At 37.8% G+C, this 12,211-nt stretch overlaps 1 protein-coding gene across 1 annotated transcript in view; it reads right to left on the bottom strand.

Moving 5' to 3' along the window:
- The window catches only part of arhgef10 (Rho guanine nucleotide exchange factor 10), a 99,662-nt gene that overhangs the window by 26,507 nt on the left and 60,944 nt on the right, over positions 1 to 12,211 (bottom strand). Inside the window, exons 21-25 of the mRNA XM_088908182.1 lie at positions 11,349 to 11,449; positions 10,106 to 10,227; positions 7,751 to 7,837; positions 6,463 to 6,686; positions 4,240 to 4,397 (exon numbers count right to left, since the gene is read on the bottom strand). Of these exons, the coding sequence (XP_088764308.1) occupies positions 4,240 to 4,397; positions 6,463 to 6,686; positions 7,751 to 7,837; positions 10,106 to 10,227; positions 11,349 to 11,449 (692 nt within the window). The remainder of the gene's footprint in view (positions 1 to 4,239; positions 4,398 to 6,462; positions 6,687 to 7,750; positions 7,838 to 10,105; positions 10,228 to 11,348; positions 11,450 to 12,211) is intronic.

The raw sequence follows: 12,211 nt of genomic DNA, 5'->3' as shown, positions 1-12,211 counted from the left end.
TTTTGAAAAGGATTTTTTATCAGGTCCCCTCATCATCTTCTCTGTTCAAGACTAAAAAGGTTCAGCTCCTTTAACTTGTCAGTGTAGGACATTCCTTTAATCGGGGGAATATACTGTATTACTTATTGCTGGACTGATTCCAGTGTAGCAACATCTTTTTTGTTTCACAGTGAGCAAAACTGTAATGATATTCTGAATAAAGTCTTAAATTTTAATCCTCCGATTTTAAGTTCTACACCGTTAACTATATATCGTAACATTTTTTGTCTTTTTATTGCTTCCCTGCAGTGTCTAGAAGATGATAATGATATGTCTCCATAATTACCTAAGTCTTTTTCACAAGCAGCCAATTCAGGCTTGGTGTTTTCTGCATTTAAAATATATGTTTTTGCAAAGCCCTGCACTTGTGTACATTAAAAATAATCTGCCAGTTGTTTGGTGAGCTCTGAATGGAGTCTAAGCATTTTGTTGAATTCATATAGCAGTTTCTACAGTGTTGGTTTTCCTATCATCTGTGAACTTGACTAATTTGCTTACAATACCTAAATCTAGATCATCTAAAGTATATAAATCTGGAAGAGCAGTGATCCTAAACTAGATCCCTGAGGTACTCCACTAATTATTTTAAACTTCATGGTGAATGTCATGCTGATTGTAAAGTGTTCAAGCTTCCAGATGATGCTGGATAATTTCATTAATATCAGCTTACTGTATAAGACAACTCACAAGATATACTGCAGGAAGCCCTCTACATTCTTAATACACTCATCATGAATCAATTGCACATGGTCGATGCCTGATGGAAAATTTTGGTCTTCTGAATATTAGGTCGAAGTCCTATATGCTCAGTAGCCTTATTAATTATATCTGGATATATGTCTGGAGATATATTGCTTACATTGTGCATACTGCAGCATCATTAGTATAATGGAGTTTGATGACTGAAATTTAGTTTAGTTTTCAAATAGGTTGAAATCTTCATTACACAAGTACAGATTAAATGTCATGAATGAAGCACTGATGTTACTATAGTAATTATCTGTAAATATGAAAGGAAAGGTTGCTGGGTTCCATTTCCTTTAATTGAATTGTTTTACAGTTTCTTCCTGCCTGCTCTGTACTGTACTGCTGTACTGTAAGCTCTTTAAAGAGCACTAGGTCAGAATTTCAGGCCATTCTAATTTGTCTGCAGGAAAATAGGTCAGCTATGTGGATTAATAATATCACCGAGGCAACCAAAACTCCGCTGAGACATCTTTGCAGAAACAGATCACAGTTTCTTAAGCATGACAAACAAGTGGTACACCCACCAAAACATGGAGGAAAGCACTGAATTTGCAAAGTTTTGAAATGCAGTGCGTGTCAGTCTGAATATTTTTCATTTGCTCCTTACACATTCAGAAGTGGATCAAACACGGAAAAGCTGGGGCATGCAAACAAGCTAACAATTACACATGCAGAAATGGCAGTAAACTAGAATATTATTCTGCCAAAGAAGTGTGTTTTTTTAAACATATAGTTTCTGGAAAACATAACCAAATCTTTAAGTGCACAAATAAATCAAAATTTCTTGGTTGACTTTGACATTTCTTGTGTGCTGCCAGAGAAAAACATACATTGTTTCTAGCCCATAGTGATTAGTTATAATATAAAGGTTTTCTCTTAGGGCAGCACAATGTTTTGTATTGCTGCCTGGCACTGCTGAGGCCCTCGGTTCGATTCCAGACCTTTTTATTCCAGTGGCTTTTTATCTGCATGGAGTTTGTATGTTTTCCCCATGTTTGCGTGGGTTTACTCTACACACTTTTGGTTTCTTCCCACAGTCCAAAAACATACTGACAGGTTAATTGGCTTCTGTAAAATTGGCTCTGGTGCAAGTTTTTGCATGTCACTCTGTCTGTGTGTGCCCCTGTGATTGACCGGTGTCGTGTCCAGGAAGGTCTAGCTCTAGTTCCCTGACCCTGAATTTGATAAGTTTATTTGAAGATAGATTGATGGGTTTTCTCTTATGATTTAAGTCATCTCTTGCAGTTCAAAAACAGTTCAACCACAAATTGGAGTGAAAGGCCTCATTAAGATAATTGTTAAGAATGTAAAAACTGAGAAATATACAATTTAACATTTTCTTAGGTCTTCAAACAGGGGTTTTGTCAATGATAATCACACTGGTATTTGTCTCACCCTCTCTGTTAACAGCATATTTACATATGTGTCTCAGGTTAAGACCAAAATGGGTTAACTAATGGGGTAACAGTCAGTGGGTCTGAGGAGCCGATAGGCTCTGAGTACAAGGAAGTCAGGCAAAAGAGGGGGAAGTATTAGCTCTCGCCATATAGAGCCCTGATTGGTTAGAGTAATCTAGGGTTAAGAGAACTGAGACAAGGCACCCTTGAGTTTTTGGTTTAGGTGCTAGATTATACACATATTCAGACATAGACAAATAAAGTAGTAGCAGGCTTGGTCGTTGCTGAGTCAACTCTGCCAGTAAGATAATGGTTATGCTAGAGGGGACCTGGCCAAACGGGATCAGCTGAGAGATGGATTACACTGCTACTGTGGGGCAGTTCAAGTTCTCTCTAAGACCCTGGAAAGGTAATGGTTAACTTCAGCTGATTAAATACCAGAATGGGCACAGTAACTTTGTTTGCTTTATATCAGCCGGTTATAAATACAGGGGGGGATTTGAGTTTCCCCAGAGGGAATAGGTGCTCTGATAGGGGAATAGAAGATCAAGGTTCTCCGGTAAGGAAACATAACTAATAAAGGTTCCAAACTTTGAATAAGAGAGAAGAAAATTGGGGAAGGTCTTGAATAACATACTGAAGGTGAGTGAAGTAACATGTAATGGGTCAACTGATAGTTGCGGGAAGGTGGAATGAAGTAATTTGGTGGCTCTGAAGAGGTATAGAAGCAACAGGTAAAAGGTTAGGTAAATGGGAGGGAATTCTAAAATAGGGTACTAACATAGCACCATCAGTTACGTGCGAGAATTCTTATACTATAATATCGAGACGGACGTGGGAATATTAAATGGGCTTCCTAAAAGGTTACCAGAGACCAGAGTTCTCTCTAGTACCACATAAGGGGTGGTTAGACCATCCACGGGGTCAGAAACTCTGGAGGGAGTTTGGAAACAGTGCTAAGGTTAAAGGTAGTCTGAGGAAGGGAGTAAGTTAGGAAGTAATTGCACTATACACCGGAGGAACCTGTCAGTATTGTGAAGCTTGGAGTCTGCGAGCGAAGGGTTAGGGATGCTGCAGTGTGGAAATCCTCGTGAGTGTGAGGTGGATGGAAAGGGAGCTCTTGAATCCAGATACTAGGAAGTATAGCCCTGAGACTCAGTAGATATGTGAGATATGCACCCAGAAGGGTTCCAGGAAGATCTAACTGACCTTGAAGGAGGTTAGGACTTAGTAATAAAGGTCAAAGATAACGCAGGGGATAAGCTCAAGAGGTTAGAGCTACAGTATAGCAAGGTTAGGCGAGAAAGGAAACCTTAGCCTGGGAATGTGTGAGATATAAGATTCAGTTAAAGAAACATTCCCTGGTCGGTTATCCCAGGAGCTGTAGCTGAGAGTTTCCCCCAGGAGGGAGAACATAAAAAAAACAAAACAAAAAATCTCAGAGGATATTATGGTAACATCAAATAGAGGTTTTCTATTTATTATACATCAGGTCAATGAAAAGCTGGGTATCTGGTCCTGTAACGAGCATGCTTTGGGAATGGGTTAGAGACATTAGGTTCACCAGAGCTGCTTAAGGACAGGACCACAGGAGGAAATACAGTTACATGTCAACCAAAATACCACAGATGTATACAGGTGCATATCAGAGATCAACAAACCTCTGGACAGATGGTGCAAATAGCGGCGTTGTCTCAGAGACAAGCTGTCACTCTGTAACAATACTTAATATTTAACACTGATTACTAAACAAACCTACATGTGACCATTTTCAATATGACGCTATTGTTCTGTGACACAGTGGGGGACTTCTTCTAGAAAAATCATGTAGAAAAAAATATCTAGAAAAGACAAAAAAAACTCTTACTCCTCAGCATCCACAGCAAGATGGAGAGGGTCAATTTTAAGAGTTAAATCACCTTTTTCTAATTTCACACTGATGCAGTGTCAAAACATCAAGCAGTATCAACGGATTTCGTATTTTAACACATGATCATTTTGACATCCCTTTGCAGTGCTGAATGGAAAGGGACAGGAGAAGGTAAAGAAGTCCTACCTTCTGTTCTGGAGTAGATAGCAACAGCTCCACTCACTAGGCCAGCATAGAGGCATGGAGAACTGTAGACCAAACTCATTACCGCTGATCTGTCTGGAGTGAAGAAATGCTGAAGGCGAATTTTCTTTGACCGTTGACAACTTTTATACACTGATATGCTATGGAATTGAAAAAAAGATTTTGAGATTTAATGGAAAGCAGTCCTTAAAAATATGACTCAAAACGTGTAGACAAGCTACACCATTACTGATATGCCTTATTTTATAGAAGCCAGTTCATACAGATAGTGTTTGTCAGTAATTTAATAAAACAAAGATATGCCTTTATCTCCCATCTTGTATTTTTTTAAAATTTATATTTGTGGTCTCCTTAGAATACCAAAATAATAATAATTGCTTACACTTATATAGCGCTTTTCTGGATACCACTCAAAGCACTTTACAAGTAATGGGGACTCTCCTCCACCACCACAAATGTGCAGCATCCACCTGGATGATGCGACGGCAGCCATAGTGCGCCAGAACGCTCACCACACATCAGCTATCAGTGGGGAAGAGAACAAAGTGATGAAGCCAATTCACAGAGGGGAATAATTAGGAGACCATGATTGGTAAGGGCCAATGGGAAATTTGGCAGAGTCAGGACCTCTGTTTTATGTCTAATCCGAAGGACGGTGCCTTTTTACAGTATAGTGTTCCCATCACTGTACTGGGGCATTAGGACCCACACAGACTACAGGGTGAGCTCCCCCTGCTGGCCCCACTAACACCTCTTCCGGCAGCAACCTTAGTTTTTTCCAGGAGGTCTTCCATCCAGGTACTGACCAGGCTCACATCTGCTTAGCTTCAGAGGGCTGCCAGATGTGAATTGCAGGGTGACATGTAAGAACTATACAACTATGGCAGATTCTGGAGGTAGTAGGAAGCTCGGTGGAACTCGTAGTTAAGTATGTGATCTCATATCACAACCAGAAAAACAGAGTATAATAATATAATATTTGAAGATTATGTTTTCTACTTTTTGTAATTCACTGGTCATGACAATAAAACCCTCTTAATTTGAACATGAAAAATTCTGCTAAATAAAACACATTTGAAAACCATTTTTAGCTGAATAATTATTTCTGTTCAGTGCTTGTGTTTTTTGAGTTGAGTTGCGATCTGCTGAGAAATGTTACTTCAGCACACTGTAAAAGCTTCACAATTTACATCTTACCTTTTTAAAAATTATCTAAAATCCAGGTGATGTTGAGTACTTTTGTCTCCATTAAGATCACTTAAAAAGCACTATTTAGAGCTTTAAAAATTGACATTCACTTGTTAAATAAATGCTTAAAATTGTGAACCCTGTTTGTAATTAATCAAGGATCAGATAAAACAAAAACATTCAGCAAAGCTGTAAAAAATGTGTAAACTTTTACACTTGTCAAACTGAAGAACAAAAATTACGTATTTTAGTTCATGTTAATCATATGTTTGTCACTACAATTCCTTCAGCACTGTGATGTCTTCAGTAATCTCACACCATTCGGAGTCAATGCCCTTTCTCTATCTTTGCACAATGGCAACTTTGTTCTAGCACAATCAGTAATGGTTCTCATACATTCCATTGACAGTCATCAGATCCTGTGCCTGCTTTCACAACAATACAAACATGCGGTGCAGATAATTACTGTAAATTTACATTAATTGTATTATTGTCCAGGGACCTTTAAAGAGTGCAAACCTGGCAGCTGCACTGTCTGTTTCCACAAATTAAAAAAAATATTTTACTGACTCGTTTCATTCGCATCGCTCAGATGTCTAAGGGTGGGAAGGCCAAGCAGACAGCACTCAGCTTAAGCTTGTTTATCCTGGACAGTTAAGTAGAGTCAGCTCATGCTGTTCAGCAGGTGAAAAACCTGATCAGGCCAAGCAGTAAGAGTGGAAGACACTAACTGGCCTGAAATCTAATTTTCTCATACAGATGGTTTTTAAATTCCAATTCTTACATTCTACAAATACAATGCATGACAGTCAAGAGATCTAAATAGGAGTCAAATTATTAATTCAGATGCAGTGGTCAGATAAGGCCATTTTGGATTAATCTATCTCTCTTAAAAATACATTTGAACCTTTTTTTAAGTATTACTTAACAAGAAAAGAACCTGACCAAGCATTTCCAGGTCTGCTTTCATGCCGATGTCATGTCAAGTGAAGTGTTTGATTAAGGTTTCTGGGTTACCTGCCCTCTTCCATGCCCAGGCACACAGTTGGTGAGTCAGGGCTCTTCCCTGTCATGTGCTCGGTCTCGGGGCCTCCCTCCAGCTCCTCATGAGTCTTCTCAGGAGGGATGTGCACCATGCAAAGTATGCGAGACTCCACATTGAAGCATTCTGTCACTTTGGGGTTGGAGTTATGAAGCGCCACAATGGAGATCTGACCCATTTGATTCGTACAGCTGGCAATCTGTCGAGTGAAATAATTTTTACTTACATTTGAAGAAGTCTGACTCTGGCCTGGGGGTCATGACTCCTAACCTACCCACAGTGCATTTTAAATAAGAACCTGCCATTGTACTAGACATCACAGGAGTAACTGAAAGGAATTGGTAACATTATCAGGAATAGCCACAGTGCCAAAAGTGGAAATATTTTCTATGATCCCAATATGACTGGTAAATGTCACACATAAACACCCATTCATGGTAATAACATAGGGTGAGCTTGGCTGTACATTGAGTATAAAACTTGCTGTAAAACTACTGCAATTCAGGATTCTGTGGAAAATACACCATGTGTATGTCTCCTTCCAGTGGTTAAACCTTCACTGAACTGTACTGTGACTCCTTGCATCCATACACATTTTTTGAAATTTTATATGTAATTTAACCTACAAGAAAATTCCTGAAACAAGAATGAGCACTCTTTTTTGCTGAGACAAAAGGCCTATGTCTCAACATGACATAGGGTGCAGCTGTATAAGTAAAGGTCCCCCTACCAAGTGATTTAATTTAAGTTCCATCTCTACTACTTACTGCTTGTTATTCTGAAGTTACTCAGTCTTCTTGTGTACTTAGCTGAGTTGCAAAATTGTGAATGACTCTTTGCCAGGTGTTACAATGTTAAAATCAGTTTTTGAAATTTTAATGCAATTGTGCTTATAAATTCTCCTTGAGTGTCAAAAGCTGTTCAACAGGACCTTGAACATGTGTGACAATTAATCACTTCACTTAAACCAGGGTAATGCACAAAAATATCATGACAAGACATGAAAAATAACTTTGTGCTGGTGTTTGTCAATTATTAGTGTTTTTAAAAACTATTATTCTTATGTTATAGCAACATCACAGTTACCTAACTGACCTAAATAAGAGTCAAATTATCAACCTCATACCCCAAATCACAGGTAACCCTTATTTCCTAGTGGCTGAATTATTAGAACTTAGCACACATTTAAAATACAGTCCTGTCTCCAAAGAGTTAACTGCATTCTATAATACTTACACCCCTCAAGTGGATACAGATACTCACCCAGAGACACCCATGGCCCATAGACAATGCGTCTGGTATGTTATCATCTCCACAGAATGGCTCAGGGTTATGAACAGCACATTCCACCTGCACAACGAAACAAGACATTGACTTGCTTTCTTAAAGAGATCTAAGAATCATATTCAAGTAGAACATAAAGTTCCATAAACGCATGTGTTGTATTGCTTGGAACTGGCACCAAAAACAGAAAGGACTTGTCTGATAGAAATGTATTAGTTCATACAAAAAAACATGCATTTTGGCAAAAAGAAATATGCTATTTCTGTAGAGTTTTTTAATTCAGATGAAGAATGATCATGTTGTAAAAATAACATTACTTAGTCTGACATGGCTAATGCACAAAAAAGAAAAGGGAAGTAAGTACACTTGCAATACCCTAGCGGGGAAAACAATAAAGTTCTGAACAGATAACATACATACAGTATAACAACAGAATAACATTTATCCCACCCCAAGCAAATTTCCCTTGCCAAACCTCCTAAGTAGTATCACTTCAAATTTTGTACCTACATATCTTTAAAATATGATCAAATATGTTTAGAAACAGGGATTAGACCGTGTCAGCAGCATCCATTGTGCCAAAACTGACATCACGAATCCCAACAGTCAAAGGTTCCATCCGAATAATATCAAGATCTGCTAGGTTGCCATGGAGCCAGGAGACCGGATGAGAAGGCTCCCAATGCAGACTCTGTTTCTGACACTGTGAGAGACCCAGATTAGAGTCATGAAGCCCCAGACACAACTACACAAGGGATTGGTATCTAGCTTCACTTTGTACCATCTATGAGGTATTAGGTCCACTTTGCAAAGTGGTTAAAACCTGTGAATGCCGGACTTGTATTGTCAGAAAATGTTCTTCCAGGAAATGGCTTCATGTGCGACATACACGTCCCTGTATAGTAACCATATACTGTAGTAACCACTGCTAAGAGCTCACAGTATACTGTGTGAACAAGATATGGACAAGATACAGGAGTGTTGAGATTAAACCATAGACAATGGCAAAGAAAGAAAAGTGAATTGAATTTTGAATTTATAAAATGCAAAATATTCTAACTGCTAAGTGCAAGAAGAATCAGAACTAAAATAACTCAGCTGAAAAAGCACTATTATGTAACCCAAAAGGAAGTGGGGAAACAATATTGTTTTATAAGAAGTGTTTTATTTTCAACAGCTGTATGTTTAATGTGTTTCACTTACAATTTGAACATAGCTGAATGCATTTTAACGAATCTGATCAAGCTGTTGGAAAATGCCTATTTCTCAGGCAGGTCTAAACCAGATTTCACCAGATCTCAGAAGCTATGCAAGACTGGGCCTAAGAAAGACTTCCAAGGAAAACTAGCAACATCACTTGCAGCTGGAAGTGATATTGGTAAACAGGAGGTGGTGTTCTCCACTTCAGACCAGAATGTTGACGGTATTAGGTATTGTGCATCGGATGAGAGGTCTTGGCTCTTTGGTCACTAAAGCTTCCATGGTTAACAAAAAATCGTTGCTAAATTGCCTAAATTCCCTGGGCTTATAAAACCCGGCCTTCCTAAAGTTCTCCTGTAATTTAATTGGTGAAGCATTTTTTCAATTGCCCTCTGGGCCTGTTATGGTGTGAGGCTGCTGATGCACAATGCCTAAAGTGGTACGTGCGCTTCAGTGTCCTTCAGAGGTGGATGAAGTGGATCCTCTTCTGTGTGCAAAGTGCTCCCTAACGTGCTACTGCATATAAATAAGGAATTATTATAATTATTGTTTCAGCTTCTTTAGAATGTGTAACTGTATTAAAGACAAAGCCTGAATTATATGCAAACACTGTCATTCTACAACTAACACTTCTTCAGACATTTCTAATGATAAGAAAGGATACACTCCAAGATCGGTAATTTGCATACAAAACCAAAATGTTAAGTTTGTATCATGTCTGAAAAAAAAACTACCATAAGCCATCAAAATGAGAAAAAAAAGTAATTGGAATAAATGGAAATTTGGTTCCCAATGCCAGTTATAAACAGTTTTTAACATTTTTTTCCTGAGCAAGACCAAGCAAAGTAGTTGTGTTCCCATGGTGATGAAGCTATTACACTAGGCAACCATTTCCAAAACTGTATGCTAAGTAGTTAACTGTCAACCGCCACTGGCAAGAGCAGCTACTAATGATTATGCCACAGAAACTCCAATTCAAAAGTGATCATTAATACTAAAAATGTTCTAGGGATATGGTCATATACAGTATTAAGTAAATTAGTCAGTGGAATCCTTTATTTTTGGATTATTTTCTCTTTAATTTGGAATATTACCATTACAGCATTAGGTTACTGAAGATGAGAACAAATCTACCTTGAACTCCTGGAGTTTAGACATAATGACAGGCATTTGTCTGAGGAGAAGAGGATGCTTCTGCTTTTTGATCTGATTCCCATCATCCTCTGCAAGGAACCAGCCCTGCAGGTTATCATCTTCTGTGAAGAGAAACATTTCATTTTTTAAGATATTTTATCTTGGTAACACAGTCTCCATTTTACAAAAACAAAAACAAAAACAAAAAATAAAGCTATTAAAATAGCTTGTTAAGACATTCAGCAAACATTTCCAAAAAGCACCGGTGTTTAAAAAGTTACACCTTAAAACTCACAAAGTTACTCCTTTCTGGACAACTGAGTTTAAAACAGCAGATAAAACAAGTTCTCCCATCTGAATCTTGGCCAAACTACCAAAATAAATGGAGAGTATCAGTAATGCTAATTTACCACTTTTACCACTTCTATTTTGGCCACCAGTGGTCTTCAGATTCTCAGACCTTTAATGATGCACTCTCCGTGCTACTGCTGCACAGTTACTTGGAAATTCTGAATAATTTGTGAACAGATGTACCATGGAGTTCTACAAAAATGAATTATTTTTGTGTAACTTCAATAGAAATATTAATATGGAAACTCTCTATAGTCTTATATACAGTAATGACATTAACATGATATTCACATGACTTGTGAAAAAACAGATAATGTTTACTAGTCTTAGGTTTGGCAATTTGATTTGAAGAAATTACAAAAACTACATGTATGACACAGACTAACATAACATAATATGAGGCCCATGGCTGCTTTTTAGACATTTCAAACAAACAGCATGCATAAACTAAAATTCATGGATAAGGTGATGCTGCAGAAAAACACAAAAGACATTTTCAGTAACAAAATAATCATGCTAACGTAAAGCGATACATATTTTTTCTAAATGCAGCACCAATATATTTATTTCCACCACAGTTACTTTTACATTTTGAATAGCGGACAAGTAAGAAGTGCCAAGAGCATGTTGTCCAAAAGCATTTGACTTCAAGGCTGCATTGTTTTCTTGTAAGAAACACTACACACCAGACAGGAAACAGCACTGCTGGATTTTAAAATTCTTAAAACCAATTAAATGTTTTTATATGACCTTTCATAACCTATGTATTAATAACACATAACAGAGCATGCAAAATAATGCAGTGTATTTGTCCTGCAGATATAAATATATACCAATCTACAAGGGAGAAAAGGACATGTATGTAGAATTGCCTTAGATAGAAAAGACATACCGAGAGCCAATTTTGCCATCTGTAAATTACTGATCCAGGATTGCTTGATAGCTGGAGTAAATGTATTAAACACCGCTGTGAAATATGTAGGCCTTCCAGACCTGCCAGGAAAAGGGACAAAAGCATCATTGTTTTTTTTCCCCAAACCTGGAGTCTACCCCAGCACCAGACATTCACAATGTCAGCTTTCTAGGCATCATATGATCAAGGAACAAGTAATAGGTTTATTCCATGCTAAAAAGAGAAGAAAGAAAACACAACATTTCGGCTGTGGAGCCATCTTCGGGTGTGAGGGAACAGCCGAAAAATTGTGCTTTCTTTCTTCTCCTTTCACCATGGAATAAACCTATTACTTGTTCCTTTTCTGGATATAGAGTACAAGTGCATTTAAAATTAGATCAGGAGGCACTTCTTTACCCAAAGGGTTATAGGAATATGGAACAACTATTGTTTCTGGAGTACTCAATTTAAGGGTCTTAAGGTCATATAAAATTGCTCGGTCACTTCTACAGTAGGTCTCGGTTCTAAATGATCATATACAAATGCAACTCTCAATATAAACTTAGACAAGGAAACAAAGGATATTTTGGTGCTTTTGTAATTCTATTAAATAGATCAAATCTGCAAAAGAATCCAAGGTTAACTGGTTATTAATGAAGCATTTCCTTTTATATAATTTTATCAAAATGTTTAGTGTTTTGGGGGTATGGAAGAAGTCATTCAGCCATGATGGTTAAGACAATACCCTGGCTTCTTTCAAGAAACAGATGGATCAGGTCCACGAATCCTACTACCTACCAAATGTGATAGATGGGCTGCATGGCCTCCTCTCATTTGTAATGTTGTTTTAGAGAATGTCTCAT

Source organism: Atractosteus spatula, chromosome 2 (genome assembly GCF_055471065.1).
Source record: "Atractosteus spatula isolate fAtrSpa1 chromosome 2, fAtrSpa1.hap1, whole genome shotgun sequence".
NCBI classification, from domain to species: Eukaryota; Metazoa; Chordata; class Actinopteri; order Semionotiformes; family Lepisosteidae; genus Atractosteus; species Atractosteus spatula.
The sequence above is the reverse complement of the archived record's forward strand: the minus strand, read 5'-3'. Positions and strand labels throughout refer to the sequence as shown.